The 24468-nt window shown below is 43.5% G+C and overlaps 1 protein-coding gene across 6 annotated transcripts in view; it reads left to right on the top strand.

The window, feature by feature from the left end:
- The window catches only part of AFF3 (ALF transcription elongation factor 3), a 614141-nt gene that overhangs the window by 503672 nt on the left and 86001 nt on the right, over positions 1–24468 (top strand). For 5 of the 6 annotated variants that reach the window (XM_075563238.1, XM_075563235.1, XM_075563240.1 and 2 more), the window contains one exon: positions 22600–22640. In XM_075563238.1, the coding sequence (XP_075419353.1) occupies positions 22600–22640 (41 nt within the window). The remainder of the gene's footprint in view (positions 1–22599; positions 22641–24468) is intronic. The other variant, XM_075563237.1, reaches the window with a different exon arrangement.

The raw sequence follows: 24468 nt of genomic DNA, 5'->3' as shown, positions 1-24468 counted from the left end.
CAGGGACCCCCAGGAGGTTCGACACTAAATCTTTATGGGAACAGACAACCTTATCTTCCTCCTACGCAGAGGCTGGTGGGTTTGAATCAGCCTTGTGCTTAGCAGCCCAAACCCAGTAAGAGAGAACTCACGGACTCTGGAAACAAGATGGGCAAGTTGTGAAAATCCCAAGTGAAGGGAGGCTGACTAAGCCTGGAGAGCCTCTTGGTGGCTAGTTTATGATGATGCTCTTTTGTTTGGTTTCTTCCTACATGCACGCCCCAAGGGCTGTCAGGTCTATCTGACGTAACACGGGTAGCAGAAATGTAGCATGTCTTCACTCCTGCTTTTGATTCCTTGTGGATGTGAGGGAAGTTCCTGGGTGATGCAAACAGTTAAAATGTTCAGCCAGGAACCAAAATGTTGGAGGTTCAAGTCCACCTTGAAGTTCCTTGGAAGAAAGACCTAGCAGCCACTGAGAGCCCTATAGAGCGTAGTTCTATTCTGACCCACAAAGGGCCACCAGGGGCCACAGTGGACTCAATGACAGCTTACTGTGAGACTCATGTAGGTGACTCTAGTGCAGTGGTCCTAAACGTTCCTAATGCTGCGACCTTTTCATACAGTTCCTCATGGTGTGGGGACCCCCCAACCATAAAATTATTTTTGTTGCTACTTCATCACTGTCCTTTTGCTGCTGTTTTGAATCGGGCGACACCTGTGAAAGGGTCGTTCAGGTCCCACAGGGGTTGCAACCCACAGGTTGAGAACTGCTGTTCTAATGAATGATTTAAGTCTCTAGGTGTTTTGCCATTGGGAGACGCCTATCTAGGTACACTGTGGATTTAATCATATCAACCTTAGTAATTTTGTAGACTTTCTGTTAAAAACAGGTTTTAAAGACTATTTCATTTAGTGAGTCTTTCTGAATTTTGAAAGAATTTCCGGAGTTATTTCCAGAAATGTTTCCCTGAAAACTTGATTTTTGGGGGAAAATGTGTTCTCAATGACACAGATGTTCTCTAAACCAGTACGAATAAATCAGCAAGAATATTTGTTTGGCGAGTCATTGGTGATATTGTAAATGTATAGGTCAAATCCTCTGTTTCTGCATTTTGTCCCTGTGTGTGTACAACATCCCTGTCCTATTTTGCTATAAAGTCTCTTATTCTGTCAACTTCTTGAATAGGAGTGTATATATAAGTGACTTTTATATGTAGCAATCCCTTGCTCGTAATCAAGACTTCAGATAGTGGTCTTGTATCTTGTGTTTTAAGTTATTGCTTCAACACTAATTACATTAAGTTATCCTGCTTTGGACTATAGCTATACCCTGGCCTAACCACAAAATGGCAATTCTCATGCTTTTAAAAAAGACTAATTATATGGTAGGTTATTTTCTCTGTAAGAGCAAACTATGATTTCCCCCTGAAAGAACAGAGCCTGTGCACAAATATACCTACACACATGTCACTTCTCTGGCATTGTGAGATACAGTGAGATAGCTGGGACTCGGTGGGACTGCCTTGGGTCACCAGTGACCTCCATGGAGCCAAAGATACTGGGCTCTTTGTAACCCCTCATACAGTCTGACCACAAGACTCCAACTCACCTCTACTCAACTCACTTCAACTCAACACAACTTACCATAAGCCTTCAACTGGAGTCAGTGCCCACTCACAGCCACCCTGTAGGACAGAGTAGAATTACCCCTGTGGGTTTCTGAGACTGTAGCTCTTCACATGAGTAGACAGCCTTGTCTTTCTCCCAAGGAGAGGCTGGTGGTTTCCAACTGCTGACATTGAGGTTATAACCCACTACCCTGGGAGGCAGGGCAGTGAAAACCATTGCTCCCTCCCTCCGTGCCTAGTTTGTTTCCTCTCCCTCTGGGACTTCCTTATCAGGCTCCGTTGCTGTCTTCTTTTATCCAGCCTCTAGCAATGATCCTTGCAGCATGATGTCACCCTGACTTCTTTCCTCCTCCACTCTCTCTCGATGTTCCCTAAGCCTCTGATGTCGGTACACTGGCAGTTTCTAAAGCTGTGTCCTCAACTCAGAGCTCTTGTATGAACTATGGACCCATCTGACTTTTCCACTTGAGCAACCTCATAGGTATTTCTAACACAATTTGTCATAACCTACACTGCTGGTCTTTGCCACTTCTCTACCCGAGCACACGCAATAGGTATCTCTTTTGATTGTTCCCATTTTCCCTGCCAGCCACGCAGTTGTTCAAGCCTAGCAACATCAGACTCAGCTTGAAGACTCCTTGAACTGCCAGGAAATAGTCACTTTATCTCCAAGCCTATAGGTGTAAACCCTAAGATTATTAAAGGAGACCAGGTGGCATAGTGGTTACACATTGGCTGCTAACCACAAAGTTGGCAGTTTGAAAACGCTGGCCACACTGAGAGAAAGACAGCCCCCTTCCCCCCTGCCAAAGAATTACAGTCCCAGAAACTCACAGGGGACTCTGTCCTGTAGGGTCAACTCAATGGCAGTGATTTGATCTCAGATTATTAAGGAGCCTTGGAAGTGCTGTTGAGTAAGTGTTGGATAGCTAACCACAAGTCTGGCAGTTCAAGCCCACCAGCTGCACTATGGGAGAAAGGTGAGACTGGCTGTTCCTGTAGAGAATTGCCATCTCAGAACCTAGAAGGTCGCCAGGAGTCTGAATCTCCCTGAGGGCAGTGGGTTTACATTTGGAAACTTGAATGTCAGTCCACTTTTTTCCATTCTGACTTGTTTAAACCTCTGTAGTATAAGCTATCTTATTTCTGTTCCTCCACACTTTTACGGACTTGCAGCTTGTTGTTAGGTGGAGTGTCTTATAAATGCCAAGTAGATCCTATTGTTTGATGTTGGTTGTGACTTGTTTATACTTATTTGTTCTCTGTCTAGATCAGGGGTCCTCAAACTTTTTTAACAGGGGCCAGTTCACGTCCCTCAGACCATTGGAGAGCGGGACGATAGTTTAAAACAAATTATGAACAAATTCCTATGCACACTGCACATATTTTATTTTGAAGTAAAAAACCAAAATGGGGCAAAAACACCCAGCGGGCCGGATAAATGTCCTTGACGGGCCACATGTGGTCCACAGGCTGTAGTTTGAGGGCCCCTGGTCTAGATGTTCACCCTTCTCCGTGATTTTTTAAAACATAAATCACAACTAGTCATTCTTTGGACTCAAATCTTAAATGGGGTTCCCATCCTACTTGGGATAAAATTTAGAGCCCAGACATGGCTAACAGTACCTTGCGAAGTCGCCTGGCTGCCTGTCCCTCCCCTGCACTAGTACACAGACTCATCTACTGTGCCCTAACCAGAGGGGTCTTCTTTCTGCTCCTGCAGGAAGCCAAGCCCAACTCCCTGATAACCTCCATCACCTCGGCTTCCCTTCTGGTTTTGCCTTGCTCATCTTCCTACTCATCTTGTAAGCGCACCGTAACTTTCACTTCTTCACAAAGGCTGCCCCATTATCTCATTAGACTCTATCGTTTGATTGTTGCTAGGTATCACCAAACCCATCCCAGCTCATGCCAACCCAATGTACAACGGAACAAAACACTGCCCCGTCTTGCTCCATCCCCACAAATGTCATGTTTGAGCCCATTGTTACAGCTGCTGCTTGAATCCATCTCATGGAGGGTCTTCCTCTTCTACTTTACTAAACATGACGTCCTTTTCCAGGGACTGGTCCCTCCTGACAGCGTCTCCACAGCGGTGAAACAAAGTCCGACTTCCTCACGTCTAGAGAGCATTTTGGCTGTGTTTTTCCAAGACTCGTTTGTTTGTTCTGGCAGTTCGTGGTACTGTCAACATTCTTTGCCAGCACCATACTTCCTAGTCATCCTTTCTTCTGCGTTCCTCCGTACTTGCTGGCCAATGTGTATAAGTGCATGAGGCCATTGAAACTACCATGCTGTGGAGCAGACGCACCGTAGTCCTCAACGTGACCTCTTTGCTCTTTAACACTTACAAGAGGTCATTTGCAGCAGGTTTTCCCAACACATGTTTTGGTTTCTTAGCTGCTATTCCCATGAGTGTTGATTGCGAATGCAAAAAAAACAAAAAAAAAATCCTTGACGGCTTCCATCTTATCTTCATGCACCATAATGTCATCTCTCAGTCCAGCTGTAAGCATTTTGGGTTTCTTTACATTGAGGTACCATCCATATCAAAGGTTGCAGTCTTGGATATCTTCATTGAATGGGTGCATAATAAATATATAATGTTGTACTTAATGCACTGTACAGTATCAAAGATCACTTCTACTCTACCTTTATTTTTTTATATGCAAAACTAGAATCTTTCCATCTAGTCTTATCCAGAGATCAAAGGCATTCACAAAAACTATAAAAATCAGACACAGGATCTTAAATTAGCTGCAACACAATGTACAAATGTCTTGTTCAGAAGAAAGGTATCTGTCCATTCTCCATGGAAATGTCTCCAGACCACAAGGGTCTGGGAGGGTGGAATGAGTCCAGTCTGACTTGTACCACTCCACAGACAGAGGAGAACTGCCCTTGGGGTCTTAAGACGGTCATCTTTACAGAAGCAGACTCCTCCTCCTTCTTTCCCCCTTAAAGTGGTGAGTGGGTTTGAACCATCAACTTTTTGGTGAGCAGCTGAGGACTTTCACCACTGCACCCCCTGGGCACCTAAAAATGTCTTTAACAACTTCTTAAGCAGGCTTAACATGAAGCTACACTGAGATGACAAGTTTCCATCCTGAATCACCTCATGCAGACCCTCTAAAACCAAGCCAACGGGTCTCTCTGCACCTTCCCTTTCAAGGGGAGCAGAATGTTGGCTCTGCTCTTTAGGAGTGGAGTGATGGCCATGGCTTACAACTTTTAGAAAATTAGGGGGTCTAATCGATACAAGCATTATCCTGGTTGCTGCTATAGTTCTTATACGTGTTGAGGACTACACTAAAGAGAGCATACCTTGACAACCTGATTGTGCATCAATGATAGAAAGTGATGCACAAAGCACTCTATTTGACGTTTTCTCTGTACGTTTTTCGGTCTTACCAATTTAAAGGCCAACGTGTCCATGGAAGAATAGGAAGGAATGTGAAGGCTTAATGTAAGATTGTGTTAAGTGCTAAGTACTCTAGAAAGTTTTTTGTGGATTGGAAGGGAGAGAGGAATATACATTTCACAGGTTCCTCTTTGGTGAAAAATATGAGCTGAGCCTCAGGAGGTAGGACACAAGCAAATATCTGGATGAAATGATTGTAGCTAGAGCAGGAGGACAGGGACACTTGAAGACTTCCAGCAAAGAGAGTGTCATGTGCTGCAGGTGTGACAGATGAAAAAGACATAAGCTCAGGGAGAGGAGGGAAACACGGATTGGAAGTGAATGACTCCGTTTATGCCTGGAGCTTAGCAGTAATTACATTATCCACACATATTAGGCAGTCTTTTTATTTTAATCATATAACTGCATTTTTCTCTTTAAATGAGCATGGTTTATCCACTTAGGCTGACGATTCTAATTTTACAGCTGCGTTCATTGGATCTCATCTGTAGAGAGAAATTGTCATGCTGGCAAATTGACTCCTCACACACTGAAAAAGAGTTACCTTTTAATTGCCAATCAATATTTAGAGAGCACACAATTAATTTAACCGATATCTAGGTAGTTAGCATAAATCTGCAAGTTGAAGAGCCAATCCTTTCCTTATTTATAATGCATAGGGTAATAATCATGTCTCTAGAAAGGGATCTAAAGCCTCATTGCATGAAGATGGCAAGACTTGTAGGTCACATTCCTCAGAGCCCTGCGTGGAAGTGTTTATTGCTTTCTGGTTCCCTGGCTTTCTTGGAGCACTGGCCCACGAAACATTCCCATCTTGGTTCTCAGTTCTTCACTGCAGAGGTCACCCGATAACTAACATCGGTCTGGGGTGTAATATTAAAAGCAGATTCCAATTGTAATGGGAGCTGTTCATTTCCCCCTCCATGTCCCTTTTTAATATGACAATTGCCTAACAGGGAACGGCGCCTTTGACAAGAACCTCTGGCGCCATTGGCCACACGTGTCAATCAGTGACCAAACAAATTTGCTGGCTGACATGCAGACACGGAATAATAACACAGGAGAGTTTTGCAGCCCGACCCCACTTCCCTGGGTGCATTTTTCTCCTCCGGATCAGCCTGGTTGATGGCTGAAGTTCTTGGCCTGTGAAAATTTATTACCCACAGCGTCCATCTGCATTCAGGCAGCCAAGTCTGAATAAATAGAGTCATTGTGCTTGTCTGGGATTTGTGGCCAGAGTTCATCCAGTCAGCCTGACATTCACATCCCAGGAGATTCATAAAAGCCGACACCCTGGTATGTGCTCTCCAATTCTGCCAAAATGGTCTAGAATTGTATAAACAGGAGTTGAATCCCTAATCAGGACCAGGTTTGAGGGGCACGGCTCCAAAATACAAAAAGCTCCTCCATCAGAAATGATCCCACTCTGTCGCTGTTGTTTATAGTTAAACAGGAGCTGGAAGCTTTGTATGTAAAACGCATCCCAAAAGTCTTGAACGCCTACTAAGCACCAGACATCACAGGACAGTGGTTCCTTGATGGATTACACAAGGCAAAAAAGCCAAAGCCCTTGCCAGTGAGTCGAAACCAACTCCTAGCCACCCTAGAAGAGAGGAGAGCTGCCCTGTAAGGTTTACAGAGCTGATTGTCAGTTTCACATACAATTCATCCACCTTTGTTGCAACTCATCACTGCAATCTTAGCAGAAGGAGACCGCCACTTCCTTCACCCTTAGGGCAGTTGATGGCATCGAACCCCTGTCCATTTCTTTTAACAGCCAAACACCTTAACCACTGCCTCACAAGGGCTCTGCATTGATGAATGATACATTGGTATCTAACATTTCAGTATCTAATTTACTCCAAAAAGCAACTCAAGAGCATTTGAAGTCATTTGAAGTGCCAGGAAATGCACTGTTCTGTCTAGAGGGAAAAATGCAATATTGCATATGTGAAACCCAGTAACAAAATAGAAATAACCAAAAAAGGGTAGTTTGCATGTGCTTCTTTTAAGCAATGTGTTCAAAACACTGAATTGGTTTCTTTTTAATAGGGAAAGGGAACAATAATTCAAATTGAAAACTGCTTCTCTCAGAGGGTCCTCATCTCTATATGAAGTAGTTTTTTTAACATTTTATTGTGAATTAGGTGTAGGTTTATGGATGGGGCAGATCACCAGTTTTATATTCAACAATTCATACACATTTTATTTCAGCTCATCCATTGCAATCCTCTCAATTATCCCTCTTTCTCCTTGTGTTACCTGTTTCCGTTCCTCCTCCTTTCCTAACCCTCTGAATTTTGTCCTGTGGTAAATGCTGCCCTTTTGATCTTACATGGTTGATTATTGTACCATCGGAGCTCCTTCAGTTCCAAAACCTGAGGTTAATTAAGGGCTACAGTCTTGGGGATCTCACTAGTCTCTATTCAATCCAAGCCTAGTCTCTTCTATTTTTGAGCTCTGATAAATATTTCTCACCTCCTCTATACAGGACTTTCTAATGTGATCCTTCACAAAGCAGTTGGTAGTAGTAACTGGACCATCTAGTTCTTCTGGTCTTAGTGTTGTAGAGACTGATTATGTGCATGGTCCATCAGTCTACAGGATTATTTTCATATGCCTTTCTATCATCATCACTATTCTTTCCTCTCCATGGGAAGAGATCAATAGTTGCACCTTAGATGGCCCCAATGAACTTCTAAGACCCCAGTCACTACCCCTCAAATTAGGATGTAAAATGTTGTTTTTGTGAACTAGGTAATGTCATTTGACCTTGGTGTCTTCCAAGACAATGATTCTGAGTCATCATGCACAGGAACTCATTCTCGCAAGACATTTAGAATTGCCTAAGACATTTCCATAACTCTGCCCCCTGTATATTCTGCTACATTCATGGGCATGGTTGCATCAATGGATATATAGTAGGATTTTATATTGGGAAGTGAGAACCTACTACTTTGTTCTTCTTTCTTAGTAGTGCTTTGCTTACCCAGGGTATCTTTCCTTTTCACATAACATTGATTACTGTTTCCATCTTTTAAAGAATGATGTTGGAATTTGAATAGGATTACATTATAGCTGTAGGTCCCTTCCAATAGTATTGATATTTTCATGGTGTTAAGTCTTCCTATCTATGATCATGGAATATTCTTCCTATCCATTCTTCCTATCCATGACCATGGTATATTCTTCCTATCTCTTCTTCCTGTCCATGATCATGGAATAGTTTTCCTATCCATTCTTCCTGTCCATGAACATGGAATAGTTTTCCTATCCATTCTTCCTGTCCATGATCATGGTATATTATTCCTATCTATTCTTCCTGCCCATGATCATGGGATATTCTTCTATCCATTCTTCCTGTCTATGATCATGGTTCTCTTTTGGTGTCTTGGTGTAGTGTTTTGTAGCTTTTTACATACATGTTCTTTGTTTCTTTGATTATGTTTATTTCTAAATATTTCACTTTTGGTGTGCTATTCTGGCTGATACTGTTTTTATGATTTCCCTTTTCGGAGCCCTCTTTGTTGGTATAAAGAAAGCTGGTTGAATTTTATATGTTGATATTTTGTGCCCCTCATATTGCTGAATCATTCAATTAGTCCCAACAATTTTCTTGCCATTTTGGGGGGAGTTTCTGTGTATAGGATAAGATCATCTGCAAAGAGTTTTACTACTTCTTTATGAATTTGGATGCTTTTACTTTCCTTTTGTTGCCTAATAACCTTGGCTAAGACTTCTAGCACAATAGTATATAAGTATAGGAATAAAAGGCATCTTTGAGTGGTTCCTGTTCGTAAGCAGAATACTTTCCATTTCTCTCATTGAGAATTTGAACCTTTGATTTTGTATATATGCCGTTCATTAGGTTGAGGAATTTCCCATCTGTTCTTATTTTGTTCTTTTATCAGAAATGGATGTTGGGCTTTGTCAAATGCTTTTTCTGTGTTGTTTTATTTGTGTTTGGGTTTTTTTCCTTAATTTTACATATGTCATAGGTTACCTTAGTTGCTTTTCTAATTTGAACCATCTCGCATACTTGGCATGAATCCTACTTGGTCATGATATTTTACTTTTTGGATATATTGTTAGCTAGGATTTTTCAAAGAATTTTTACATCTGTGTTTATGAGGGATATTTATCTGTAATTTCCTTTTATAACTGATCATTGTTGTCAAATTTATAAAATGAATTTGGAAATTTTTCATCTTTTTCTGTACGCTAGAACAGTTTTCAGTACAGTTGGTAGCAGTTCTGCTCTGAATGTTGCTTAGAATTATCCAGGGAAGCTGTTTAGGCCCAAACTTTGTTTTGGTTGGGAGTTTTTCATGACTTGATAAGTTCTTTCTTTTGTTATGTGTTCATTCCAGTTTTCTACTTCAGTTCGTTTTAGTATGTTTCTCGACATTTTTCATTTCTTCCTGGGTTTCGAATTTGCTGGGGTACCTTGCTATCCATAGTATTTTTCTGTTGTTAATGATTTCGATGGTGTGTGTGTGTGTGTGTGTGTGTGTGTGTGTGTGGTGTGTGACCCATTTCATTTCTTATCTGTTTATTTGCCTGTGGTCTCCCAATATTGTTAATACTTTCAAAAATTCCATTTCTTGCCTTGTCAATTTCTTGTATTGTTTTTCTGTTTCCTATTTTATTTGTTTCTCTTTTTATCTTGATCATTTCCTTTCTTCTAGTGACTCTACACTTACTAATGTGCTCTTTTTATAATTATTGAAGATGTTCAGTTAAGGTGTTGATTTTGGTATGTGTTTATTGCTATCAATTGTCATGAGTACTATTTTGCTATTTCCTACAGGTTTTTGCATGTTATATATCCATTCTTGTTTGATTCAAGAAATTTTTCAATTTTATTTATTATTTCTTCTATTGCTCAGTAATTTGTGAACAATGCATTGTTCAGCTTCCATGTTTGTGATTTTTTTCCCTTTAATCTTCCTTTTTTGTTTTCTAATTTTATAGCATTGTGGTCTGAGAAGATTCTTTTTAATATCTCAGTGTCTTAAAATTTATTAAGGCTTTCTTTGTGACCCAACATATGGCCATATGTTCTTGAGAATTTTCTATATATACTGGAAAAATTATTGTTGTGTTGTTTGGTGGGATGTTCTCTCTATGTCTATGAGGTCAAGTTGATTGTGCTGTGTAATTCTTCTATGTTTCTGTTGATTTTCTTTCTAGTTCTGCCCTTCACCTAAATTTGGGTGTTAACACTTGGCTTATGGAGTTACTTGCTGTGATGCATTTTGATTTCTTCAAATAAAAATCACAGAAGCTATTTACATTTACCTCCTACCATTTATGCTGACTGTTATCCACTTAAGGAGACAAATACTTATCAAAATTCATTTTTTCTAAGTCTTCTAATATTAAAATTCTCTCTGTGTCATACCTATATCTGCAAATATGCATCTATTTGACTTGAGCGTAAATTTAATATTAATCCCAGTAAATTGGTTTCCTTCATGGAAGCATTACTTCAGTAATAAATATAAACATGGACCAAGAGTCCCTAACACATCTATGTAAAGACAGCAGTGCAGCAGATTGTCATACTGACTGACCCAAGCAGCCCATACAGAACTTCAAACCCAAGAGCTCAAATGCTGTGTAATATTAAATATTATAAATGTTATGTACGTATATAGTATCACACAATTGTAGTTCTAAGTTAATAGTGTATAATGATGTTGTTTTAAAATAAAATGGGTTGTTTTTTAAAGAAAATGCGTGATTTCGTTCACGTGTCAATTTGATGCATGTTCATAGAGGTCTATAAGAGATGTCCATAAACCTCGTGTTAAAGCCTCTTACTATTACAGTACAGTTGTGTATTTATTTAGCACTATAAGAATTTGCTTAATGTACTTGGAGTCCCTTTCCTTGGGTCTGTAAATATTTATTATGGTGAGGTCCACTCGTTCAGTGGCCTCCTTGTACTAGATTTTGCCCCGATGTCTATTTTATGAAAAATTAACATTGCCACTTGCAGAAGGATGTTTTCGTTTGTTTGATATTTTTATAGTCCTAAAGCTGATCTAAAGACTCTGGTGGCATAGTGGTTAAACACCCAGGTGTCATCAAAAGATCCGCATTTCAAACCTACCATTCATTTGGGGGAGAACGCTAAAGGTGACTAGATGTTTCGCTTTTGGTGGGACAGTCCTAATTTTTAACAATTTTTCCCACACCTTGCAGTGTTTTTAAAAGTCCCGATTTTTGGAAAGAATGCACGACAAGCTAGGGTATACGGTTTTCAGCTGCCATGTGGCTATTTCGCCAGGATATAAGTTTTATCAATGGTGCTCCACTTTACCAATGTTAAAATCTGGTCACCTTATAAACGGCAGTCTGTTCTGTTCTATAGAATCAATATGAGCCAGAATGATCTCAACAGCACAGAACAACACAGCACAAAGCTTAATTGAGTGTATAAATAAATAAATAAATGTTACCATCACTGGGAGCAGATACAAAATTCTTGTAAGGTGGGGCAGTCACGTACCGTGCTATGCCATTCTTTATAAATGTTTGTGAAAAGCAGGAGCTTGGGTATAGATACATTTGAAATGCAGTCATGCCAACTGACTGTAATTTCAAAAACTGACCTATCCGGCCAGCCTGAATGTCACTGAGCACAGATGTACAAAGGCCCATAACTCTCTTTCCCAAAATATCTTCTGGGAGCTCCTATAGAGACCTGATGGAGATACGTGTAGGTTTAGTTGTATCCAACTCTCCAAACCACTGAAATTACCAAATTTCAGTCTGAGCACCCAGAGTGTCAAGCTGGAAAAGGAGAACACCCTCTGAAAATGGCGAGATGGCTCCGTAAATTTGGGCAGACATACGGTTTACATAAAAAATGGTAAACCATTCCTTTTGTTAAGTTGAAAAATTCTTAAAAGGAGCTACTTTTTTTTTTTTAACAAAGCAAGTGCTTGTTAATGGCGGATCCTAATACCAACAAACTAGAGCCTCCATTGGGTGCACAGAAGAGGCCCATAAGTCATGAGTGAAAAGGTGTATGCTTCTCATATGCAGCCTCCAGCAGGGCTGCCAGCTGCCGGAGGAATCAGGCCCTTCCCTCCAGAGGGTACCCCTCGTTTAACTCAGAAGAATCATCCTTTGTCCTGTGCCCACATGGTTTTTCCTTCACTAGCTTCTTCGGGAGTGTACTCGCGTGAGTGGTTATCCCTGCAGTGCATGCTATCACTCATCGGCAGACTTGGGAGGGGCCATATACTAACGGAACTCCCTAAAATCAGTTAGGCGTGTAGTCCAGATAGGCACTTGGAAAGTTGTTTGGTCGTCTCCCTCCCCCTGCATTTCTTCAGGCAGGGCTGATATCTCAAAAACACAGGAATTCTCTGGGGACTCATACCCTGTTCTTGCTACGTGGGCAAAGTCGTTTGTGGTGATTGAATGTCCCTGGGCACTTCCCAGTTACATCCTAACCGGATCTGCAGCCAACAGGTTGTGTTCAGTGGAACAAGACCATCTTTCAAAAGCAGACACCACTGTTTATAAATGTCGGGCAGCGAGAAGTGGTCCTCTCCACTCGGGGAAAAGTGCAAGAATGAAGGATAGCCAGAATGCCTCTCCAGGGAGGTCTCCTCCAGCAATGTGCCTCTTGGTCCCACTTGAACTTTGCTCTTAAAAGCCCAAGGCCTTTCAAGACAGAGTGTGTGAAAGTCGTTTCATGTATCAACTAGGAAGCCATGTTCATGTTAAGAGATGAAAATGCTAATACCAATAACAGCACCATTTTGTCTAAAAGAAGGTGCAAAAGAAACCTAAACCCAGATTTTAAATTTGATTCTTTAAACACAGGGTGTATTTTTAACAAAATTGCTAAAACATGTATGCTACCACCATAGATTATACACACACACACACACACACACACACACACAGAGCACAAAATACGATAAGCATTCCACAACATGGGCCCTCCTTGCATTCATCATAGAGCTCAGTGGCTAAGTATTTGGCTGCTAACCAGAAGATCGGTGGTTCGAACCCGCCCTCTGCTGTACGGAAAAAAAACGTGACAACCTGCTTCTGAACAGATGAGCTTTGGGTGCTCAGAGTGGCCATTCTGCCCTGTTCTGTGGGAGCCTGATGAGTCTGAATGAGCGCATAGCAGCAGTTCTTTGTTCTCCAAAGCGAGTGGAACGTGCATGGGACTCCACCACAGCCTCACCTTGCAGTCCCATAATGACATCTTTTTAGAGCTGAACAAAAGCACTCTGCAAACCCAACAAAGTGGCAAATGACAAGTCCCACTATTCACTCTCTGTGCCAAACATGGGTCATGAATGGGCCATCGCTGTTACTGTCTCTGAGCTGGAATCTTTGAGACCACCCTTGAATTCATTGATTCACTGGATGGACTCGGGATTCAAAAAGCCTTCTCACAAGTGTGGTTCATTGCATTGAAAGGATACCAATGATGGTCACAATGGGCAGAATCCAGGAGAGACCAAACACAACTTCCAATGGTCCTTCCCCAGGGAAGTTGTACAGATCACACTCCATTCTCCTAGCAGTGAGTGGCAGTGCACACAGTGTTGCTAACCAGGGACTCTCACTTGAGCCTCAGTGTCCAGAGTGTGTACCCCAGATCAATTGTGTAGGCCTGGAATACTCATTACTCTTATTGGCTCATTTCTAATCCCCACCGCCCCCCTGAAGTCAGCTTGATCCAGTGTAGCCCCAAGCCTCCACCCGAAATCACAATATCATAAACCACCTGATGTGCTCCAAGGCCCCCAGGCACTTTCATCAGGAAGACTATTTCAAGGTCTTAGAAATATTCTTTCTGAACTTGGAAAGCACCCTACGCTTCTTTGGAACATGCAGGATCTGAATGCCTTAAACCTGCTGAGTAAATCTTTTACATCACAATCTCCTTGCTGAACAGGTTTTTCCTGCACTAAAATTGTCCTTTGAGAGTCCACGGGGGCCTCTGGGAAGACTAGAACCTCCAGCCTTTTGGTTAGCAGCCAAGTACAGTAGCCACATGGACCACCCAGAGCCTTCAAATCCTAACCAGCTGAATCCTTCTTTTAGAAAAACAGAACTGCCATCTGACCCAGCTTGCTAGGTATATGCTGCCCCCAATACTTGAGAGACTCACAAACTTGTATACAAGTGCTCATTGCAGCACTGTTTGCAGTAACCAAAAGGTAGAAATAACGTCAATGTCCATGAAGAGATGACTGGATAAACAAAGCAGAATACTGCTCAGCCAGTGAGAGAAGTGACGCTTTGATACGTGCTGTAAAATGATGTCACTGGGAGACATTGTGCTGAGCAAAATGAGCCTACGCAAATGCACAAATACTGAATAACCTCACTATATAAAAAAGGGAGGGAAAAAAGGCAAATAGATAGAGAACAAAATCTAATGTAGTCACCAGGGGCAGGAGGAACAGGGAACACAGTTAATGGTGATGGCATCGATTAAAGATAGGATTGCATAACTCATTACTGTTGTTGCTGCCAGTAATTATTGATCTGAAAAAAATTGAATTGGCAAAAGTTTATGATAGATATACTGACAACAATGGCCCCCTCCCCCCCCCCAAAAAAAAGTAACATCTAGGGCTTCTTTTGTACAACTAAAATCAACCTCATGAGACTGGGTTCCTTGGTTTAGAGTTGTAGGGCCCTGGATTCATAGGACACCACAGTTAATTGGCCTACTCACATAGTTAGTGCTTCTGGTCTACCTCCTAATTCTTTGTGTAGTGCCTGGGGTTTGAAAGGCTTACAACTGCCCATCCAAGAGACAACCACTGGTTTCTATTCAGCAGCGCAATAGAAGGATGAGAATAAGGAATAGAGAGAAATCAAATGTGTAGCTAATTGCTTCCAGGAACTGCCTCCTTTGCCATGAGACCAGAAAAACTAGATCGTGCCTGGCTACCATTGCCAGGTATTTTGACTAAAGATTTTGTAGAAGAATCCTAACTAAAAGAGAGGGAAATTCAGGACAATCCAAAACTTCTCTGCTGCCCATCAGTTCCGGCTCACAGTGGCCAGAAAAGACAGAAAAGAATGTCCTATTGTGCTTCCAGCTCTGTACGTCTGACTTAACGGAAACAAACGGCCACATTCTTCTCCCGGGAAGCAGCTGGTGGATTTGAACCACCAACTTTCGATTTGGAGCCAAGCACGATCACCACGCCACTAGGACTCCCCATGCAGATTAGAACTTCAAATAGTCTTCGGACTTCCTGGTCCCATGAAGGTCAGACGAACCCTGAAACTCGTGGCAGAGACGGTCTTTAACTTAAACTAAAGACAGCTCCTGACACCTTCATCAAACCAAGCAATGTGGTTGCTGCTGTGGGGTGTCATCCAGTTGTTCTGACGCCAAGCAGCCCCGTTTATCACAGAAGGAAACTCCACCCTGCCCCTGCCCCGGGCTACCCTCCCAAGTGTCGCTCTGTGCGAGCCCATCGCTGCCAGCCCTCACGAGAGTCTTCCTCTTTCTCACGAGAGTCTTCCTCTTTCTTCACCACCCCTCAACTTGACTAAGCACCACGTCCTTTTCCAGGGACCGATCAGTCCTGATAGTGAACGTGTCTGAAGCACAAGAGACAAAAACACTTAACATCTTTGCCTCTAAGGAGTACACGGACTACACTTTTCCTAAAGCAGATATGTTTGTTCTTTTGGCAGTCTGTGGTACCTTCAAAATCCTTCACAAGTTTTCCCTATTCCATGTCCAACTTTCATGTGCGTATGAGACAGTTAAAAATCCCCTGGCTTGGGTCACGTGCACCTTAGTCCTCCAAGTAACGTCCTTGCTTTCCAACGCTTTAAAGAGGTCTTATTGCAACACATTTACCTACTAGAGCGCTTTGCATGCTCTCTGGACCGCTGAGACGCTACTCGCCGTAACTACAAAGCAGGGTGAGAAGGGTGGCACAATTTGGAGAATGTAATCAGCGTCACAAGATGGTCCATGTTCAATTGGTGTGTTTTACTGTATACTCTCAAAAAAACTAAGGTAAATACCGTATATACTCAAATATAAGCCAACCCGAATATCCGCCGAGGCACCCAGTTTTACCACAAAAACTGCATTTAAAATGTGCTGAAAAACTCAGTTTATATTCGAGTATATACGGTAGGTATTTTAATAGCAAAATGCAGATCTAGAAACCACACAGTGTACATCTCCTCTTTATAACTCTTATTTGTCAAAAATATAGTGGTGATCCATCTTTTAGTTGGCACCCAGTAGCTTCAGTCTCGTATATCTCTATCCCTGTACTCAACATCTCCACGTGAACATGAGGGGTTGGGGGGCAACTTACGCCTAACAAACCCAAACTAAATTCTGTCTTTGTTCCCTGTCCCTGCAATTGTGTTGCCCATCCCAATCAGTGGGTCTCCACCCACACCAGGTATTCAAGTCAGAGAAACATGGGACTCACACCCAGCACCACTTCTTGACTGCTGTGGCCAACCAATCACCAGCTCCTGTCAATTCTAGCTCCCAGGTGCCTTGCAAAAACGCCTTGCCTCTGTGCTGCTTTCTCTTGCCTGAATTCCTGTAATTATCTCTAATGTTGGCCCTTCATATCCTAATCCGCTCATTGTGCAGAAGCCAGAGTTGTATTTGAAAATGTTATAGCACTTCATTTCTGACTTCTTTCGGTGTTCATTTTTACATAATTACAGATTCACAGGAATTTGCCATGCTATACAGCTTCCCATAGTTTAAACCCTTCCATGACTTCTGGCCCTGAGGACACCATCCAAATCCTTAACATAGCCTCCCAAGCCCTGTGGCAGCCACCTTCTTGCCTGCTCATGTGAGCTGCTCGCGTGCAGGCCTCAGCTTTGTGACCCTGTACCTACCATTCCTTCCAAATGGGGACCCCCTTCATTATTCTCTTTCATAGCACCCTCTCTTCTTCCAGCAGAACCCTTACAATCTAGAGGTGTATGTTTTACTGTCCATGCCTGCCTCACCTTCCAGACTCCAAGCACAGTTACAGTCAGAGCTTTTCTGTGCTGCCTGTGGTCCAAACTGAGTCCACAGCCAGGCACACAGTAGAAAACTCAGGAAATGTCAGGGCAGTCCAGATGTTACCTGTTTCCATCGCGTTAGAAACTGCATTGTTCCAGGACTCCTCTGAATTTTCAGCCTCGTCCATTCATTTCCATTGTCTGTGGACTTGTTCTGTGCTCGAGCTAATTACACTCGGGCAGTTAATTTTCTCATTGATTTTCCTTCAAGCAGCAGATGTGACAGTATCACACAGGATTGGGTCATTCACATAGGATACACCAAAGCTTGAATGTCTTCTGGTTCTGTCCCCAGACATCAATCCTGTTATCAGAGAGTCCAAGGGGGGAAAGATGTTATCTCTTGGTGGGTAGGGGGGCGGGCGGGTTGCGGGGACCTGGGAAATGACTGTGTCTGACAGAAGACCTGCTTTGTGTCCTAGACCAAGCCTTTGGCATCATTCACCAGTGAGGAATGAACTCGGGACAGCCGTGCAGCAGGCTCTTGGCCCCTCCACCTGCTTGGCTGAGAAATGAATCAAAGGAAAGTTGTGAGGAGGCCTGACGCAAGGTTGAGGAGGAGAAAAATGAGGTTGCTGTAACATACAGCCCTTAAAAGAGTGAAATGAGGCAATCCATCTAGTTTACTGTGAGTGGTTCGGCAGCTCTCGCTTCATGCGTCACTGGGCAATTTTCTCTTTGCTCTTTAATTCCAGCATGGCTTTATTTGATTATTTTCCAGCACTGGAAATCACGTGCAAAAGCCAAAGCTCTTTTCTCCCCATCCCCCTTTGCGTTTGTCTTCTAGAGGAGAAACCATCAAAAAGTCTACTGGTCTTTGCTGTACTGGGCGGCTTATCACAATCTTATGGCATACGATTTCCACTCTTATTTCAAGGTTACTTCTTCTGAAGTGTTGGGTGATGGGAGGACTGCAAGTCAAATGGGCCAGTCGGATATGGGCGTTCAGAAATGGTGGCACAGCCCAGCAGTGGTGCTCAGTGCCCGGGTTGGAGTGCGTGGTGACGTGGATGAGTGAGGAGTGAGGACTAGAGGGTGCTGGTCTGCAGCTGAGAACGACCCTCTGGCCCCAGCCCATGGCAGCCTGAAAAGGAAAGCAATCCCTGAACGAACTTGGCGCACGTGGGCCGCACGCCCTCGAGCGATTCTTGGCAGGGACCTCTACCTGGAAGGCGTCAATTTGTAGGCACTCCTGTGAAGCTTCAGGGGCTGCTTCTTCCTGCTTATTTGTTTTGTGTTCTGAAAAATTATTTTCTTACGAACTGCACACCAACCAGCAGGTTGTGCTTTCCTATCACAGAAGTCAGCAGGAGATGTGGAGGCGGGCGAGGAAAGCGTCAGTGGACTTTTAAAATATTGACAGCCTCAGTCTGCGTCCGTAGCATGGGGGAAATTCAGAAGCAGTATCAGAGGAATCTATTTAACTTTCAGTCACCTCTTACGTGATATGTGTTTTTTTAATTCCAGGAAGAACCCGTTTCCTATATTCACGCTGAGACGATGTTAAGAGAGTCTAATAATAATCATAAATCCCACTTTGGGGGTTCACGCCAGGCACCTCTTGCACATCCCACCAGAGAGAGGCAGGGCGTAGGGAGTTCTTTTTGAGTCTAGTTGCCAAATGTGAACGCCATCGTGCTGAGTGTAGAGAGGATCCTCTAGGACACAGCAAGCCTGGGAGGCATCCTGGCTGCCTGTCACCTACTGGGTGCTCTCTGTAGAGGCCCTCCCGGGAAAGAGAGCTGTGAAACCCACGCTGTCGCCTGCACATCCAGGGTCACCATGAGTCAGAATCCACTCGACCATCACTGCTTTGTGTGGTTTGTTTCTGATATATTCAGCCGTCGCCATGGGACTTGGTTTCCTCAGACATCTGGCCTCTGTTTTTCTGCCTCATTCTACTCCCTCCCAGGTCTCCACCAAGGAAAGGATCCAGAGAGATGGCTCTCCCCTCTCGTAATCATGTAACAGGAATACCAGGAAATTGACACCTTCCTCCATCGGAACACGGAAGGGACTTTAGCTCCTGAGATTCGGGTGCATTTAGCTCTTTAGTAGCCGGTGCATCGCCTGAGTGGCTTCCTCCTCACCCCCGTCAGAATAGGAAGGAACAGTTGGGAAAGAAACATAGACTGAGGCTCAGATTCAAGACCCATAATCAATTAATGGCAACCCTATCCAGAATACAAGACTCTTCAGTTCCCACTGCAGAAGATTGTATATGTTATCCTAAATCAGTGTGGTGTAGCTGTGTCACTTGTGAAAATGAGGCAGGTCCACGTGGGAATCTCCTCTTGGTCCCCTTTGCCCTGTGCCACTTGGTTCACAGCCGCCTTTCATGCTGCTTTGCTGCAGCCCATCGCTACAGAGGCCCCGCTGGTGCTTTAAGAGGACCGTTCCGTCTTGGACAGGGACCGTGTTGCTCTTTGAATCTCTAACCTTAGGCACCACATGCCAGTAGACATCACCCTTCATGATAGGGAGGACTTAATTCCAGACACCTTTGCATTTAGGAGTAAGGGGTGGAGGGGGCAGTCATGCCCCAGTCATGAGAACACTGCTAAGCCCTTGCTTACTTACCATCTCCTCTTGAAACTCCCAACGCCCCTTCTCTGCTGACCACGTTCCTTCTTGTCTTGAAAACATGCTGTCTTTCCATAGGAGTATTCCCCAGATGGCTCCTGCATTAAATGTGTACTCAGTAGACCCCTGATTGGGTGCGTACGGGCTACATGCCTGGCATTGTTTGAGGCCATGTGCCCACCGAACCACTAGTTAGCATTCACATGTACACTTCTCAACACGGTTCCCCTTTATTCCTTTTATGTTCCTATTATCCTGTAAGAAGTTTCCCGTCTGCCCTGCAGCTCTATCTTGACTTCCTGCCTAGGGGTTGAGCTACTTCAGGATGACTGTTCTATTGACATCATTTATGGATCTCCGTACAGTGCTGCCTCCGGAGTAGGGCTCCATTGAATGCTGAAAACGACCGGCTGATACAAGGGCATGAAGCAGTCATAGGGCTGTTGTACAAGGGAAACCCCCAAACAAAACGCAATAGCACTAAGCTCAGTGGAACTTCCGTAGTATGCACCTTTCCCGATAGGTGCACATAGCAACTCGCTCTGAGTGAGTCCACCCAGTGACATCCCCTGGGGAGGTTCTCTCTGGTCACAGTGAATGTTTTTCTGTGAAAGCAGTTTCACTTAGACCTCATTTTGTTGTTGTGTGTTTGTTTTGTAATGGCTGATTTAAGAGAACAGCATGCCGCTATGAAATTTTGTTTCCTACTTGGGAAAAATGCAGAAACCGTTGTGATGTTGAACACAGCTTACAAGAACCACACTATGGAGAAAAATCAAGTGGTTTTCCCATTTCAAAAAAAGTGAAATGTCGATTGATGACAAACCTCATTCTGGACATCCGCCAACTTCCCAAATGGACAAAATTGTCCATTCATAGTGCATTTGGAGTTCATTCCACCAGGTCAGACTGTTGATCTAACTTTCTATTTAGAGGTTCTGAAAAGATTGAATAACAGTGTGTGACAAAAAAAGGCCTGATTTGTGGCAGATGGGGGACTGGTTTTGCTACCACAACAATGCATCTGCTCCTGCAGCCATCTCAGTGTGCTAGATTTTGGCAAAAAACATCATGCCTCTCTCACCCCACGCACCTGACTCACCTGACCTCACTCCATGCGACTTCATTTTATTTCCAAGAATGAAGAGAGACATGAAAGGACAGTGATTTTAGAAGTAGAAGAGGTGAAGAAAACAATGAGGGAGGTGCTGTCAGCCATCTAAACAGATGAGTTTGAAAAACGTTTCCAAGAATGGAATTGCAGATGTGACAACTATATTGAGTGTAATGGAGATTACTTTAAAGGTGATAAGGTTGTTTTATAAAATTTTAAAAAATTAAATACATAGCTTGGGGGGGGGATTTCTGGGGTTTTTTGTGGGGTACCCACTCATGTGAAAGGTAGCTGATGGTTGCGATATCTATCTTTTTCTGATCTTCAAATTCTGTTTTTATCTAAATGTGAGATGGAGGTGAGGGATGGGGTCTTTTTTAAAGTAGAAGTCAGCATTGTGTGTGTGTCCCTGGTGAGCAGCCAACGTGATATGCATGTGCAAGGTGAACGTGGAGTGTGTGTGCTCCTTCTCGCGTGCTACACCTCAGAGTAAGCCTTGGTCTTCAAGACAGTGCTTTCATGTACACCGGTCCTGACTTTGAGAAGCCCTTGTGGACTAGCGTGCTACATGTTGGGCTGCTAACCACAAGGTAAGCTGTTCAAACCCACTAGCCTCTCTTCAGGAGAAAGACGAGGCATTCTGCTCCCATCCAGAGTTATGGACTCAGAAACCCACAAGCGCCGATTTTCTCTGTCCATAGGGTGACTCTGAGTCAGAATCTGACTGAGGTGGCAGTGAATTTGTTTTGAAGATGATTTCAGAGATAGAAAAACTAGTCAGCCTTCTGCCTGCTGTCACCCAGTAGTGCCCAGTACAGAAGCTTGTTGAAGGGGGCGGGGACCAGAATGGAAAGTAAACATAAAACTGGGAGCATCTAATGGAGAAATAGAGATCTCTGATGCTACATTTTTATTACAGAAAATTTCAAACACATATATGCAAAATAATAATAACCACCCAGCAGCACCAAGCTTCAGCAGCAATGAAACCTAGGCCGCCTGGTTTCATTTGCATGTCCACCCACACCTGCCCCTGCAACTGTGTTAGCTGAAAGCCAGTCTCAGCATCAGGTGATTTTATCCACAAATATGTCTACATGAATCTTCGCTCAAAGATTCTTTTCAAAGAAACGTGCCAGGATAGCATTACTATCGCTAAAACAAATCAATAATGCCAAAATATCACCAGAGTCCTGGTCACAGAATTTCTAATCATGGAGCCCTTTTATTAAAAAATAGATTTGAATGAGGGGGAAGGTTGGGGGTAGGCATTGGAGTGCTAACCACAAGATCAGAAGTTTGAAACCAAAGAGTTGCAGTCTCTGAAACACATAGAGGCATTTCTACTCTGTCAGAGGGTCACTGTGAGTCAGAATGGACTCAGAAATGCCAGGGAGAAGCGGGACAGAAAGCTGCAAAGGAATCAAAATAGGGTTGTTGTTGTTGTTATTTCCCCCTTATAGGAAAATAGAACAACAGCACTGGTTGAAGTTGCTTGAGGGCTTCCAGGGAGATGGCCCTGATCTCTGCTACATCCTGAGCCGCCTTTGACTGACACTCCCTGTGTCTCCCCTGTTGTGTGCTTGGGGCCTCCCCAGGCTCACCCGCCGGAGGCAGGTGTACTCCGAGTCTTCGACGAGCATGGCCAGGATGTTGTCAGCCGAACATGACACGCTTGCCAGTGTTGCCCGTGGTTTAGAATTTGGCCACATGACAACACCGTGTGTAGCCCGGGTTCTTTCAAAGTGTTGATTGAGTACATCATCTAAAAGTCAGACTATTAAATAAACATCTCCCCTTTCTTCCAGCAGGCAGCCCAGAGAACCGCCCTCCGCGCTCTGTCTGACAGGTACATTTTGTCATTTTTATGAACTATAAATTGCTTTATGAAACATTGAGCCCTATTTATTGTGGCATATAATTCATAATCGGATTTTGTCCCTAAAGTATCTGTGAACTGGGATGTTAAACATTTTGCATGCTTGAATTTCTCATGCATGTGTGGAGTTTATGACGGCTTAAAAAAATCGACTCGTTGTATTTCATGTAAAGTATGTAGAATCCCTGGTTGTACAATGAGACAAGAGACTAGAAACTTGACAGGGGAGCAGGGAAGGTCCGAATGATGCTGTAAATTCTGAACTTTGGGATTGGTTGAAAGCCGAGCCCATTTTTCAGCAATAAGTACTTCATTTATTTTGAGATGTTTTCTTCAGTCTTTTTTCCCTCCTATCATGTGCTATCTATCGTTCCGAGATTCCTCCTGAAATCGTTGCATGCACATCCCCCAGGAAGCCACCGTCCTGCTTGCCTGGTGCTTTACGCCCTGCCTCGGCTCCATTCTTCTGACTTGTGTTCTTTCATGAGCTATGGACCAGCCTCCTCAAGAAGCACCTTGGTCGCGGGTGGTTCCCATGCTTACTTACCCCAGAGGGTCACGGGAAGATAGTTGAACAGAGCAAGAGGAAGTCCTTTGGTCGGACAGAAATGGACCCTTATTAGTTTGAATTTGCTACTTGGTTTTTTTCCTTTCATTAAGGTTGAGAGGGAGGGGTATGCATATGTGTGTGGGGGGAGGGGTATAGAACTGTCAAAAGCCCCTGTTTCTCTCCCAAAATAGGTACTCACGGTGTTAGAAAAAAGAAACAACTGGGGAGATGGTTCCCCACGCTGGCTGGCAGCCGCTTCCGTATTGTCTAGCTAACCTTCACCGGCCTCCCTCCCCTCTCAGTTCTTTCTTTGCGCAATGAGCAGTAATTGACTATGTAAACCAGCTGTGTTCAGTGCTTCTCCGAGGTAAAACCTGTCACTTAGGTGGAATTATCTGGTGTGCCTGGGTGAAAAGCGCTTTCTCTGTGGAGGCAGGCTGAGCCCCAGTGTTCTTATTTCAATTGAAAAGCCTTCCCCATGACAACCGCACCCGCCTGCAGGCTTTGTGAGCGGCTGCCACGTGATCTTCTGGGGTATTTTTTTTTTCACCAGAGCTGGTACCTGCACTGCCTCAGAGTCTGCAGTTAGGAGGAGAGACTAGATCAAAACATTGAAAATCTGACACGATGGTTTCTTCGCTTACATATTTATTTCTTCCCTCTGCCCCCTCTTCTTAAGTCAGCGATGCCTTCAACACGCGCACTCAGAAGCAAGGGAAGCCCTGAGTTTAAAATTGCATCTCACTGTTGACAGGCACAAGGCTGCTTTCGGGGGTGATGGAAATGTTCTCAAATTAGAGTCTGGCGATGATGGCTTGCCTGTAAATATACTATAAAATCCTTTGACGTGCATATTTAAGTGGGTGAATTTTGATGTGGTCTATAAATTATATTTCAATAAAGCTGTTTATATATGAACAAATGCATGTGGGGGTTAAATTCGTGTGTGACCAATATACTAGACTGGATCGAAATCTATTTTAGTAAGCTGTAGCCTCTGCTCTGAAACATGTTTGCAAATCACACAGACAAGTGGGCCAAGACCCAGACTGATAGCGTTTAGGGATTCTTCCCCCAAAGTTGCATAGTTCAGAGGAGTAAGTTCAGTAATGGTATACATGAATTTTACAGAGAAGCAACGAAATCTCTCTGACTTTTCCCCCCCTGATATTCTTTCTAAAGTCCCAAGCCATCCAGTTAGTGAGCTGACTAGTGAGTTAGCATTGCAGTCACTGTGGCTGTGTTACC

The sequence above is a fragment of the Tenrec ecaudatus genome, chromosome 11 (genome assembly GCF_050624435.1).
Source record: "Tenrec ecaudatus isolate mTenEca1 chromosome 11, mTenEca1.hap1, whole genome shotgun sequence".
NCBI classification, from domain to species: Eukaryota; Metazoa; Chordata; class Mammalia; order Afrosoricida; family Tenrecidae; genus Tenrec; species Tenrec ecaudatus.
This window is presented reverse-complemented; position numbering and strand designations above follow the sequence as displayed.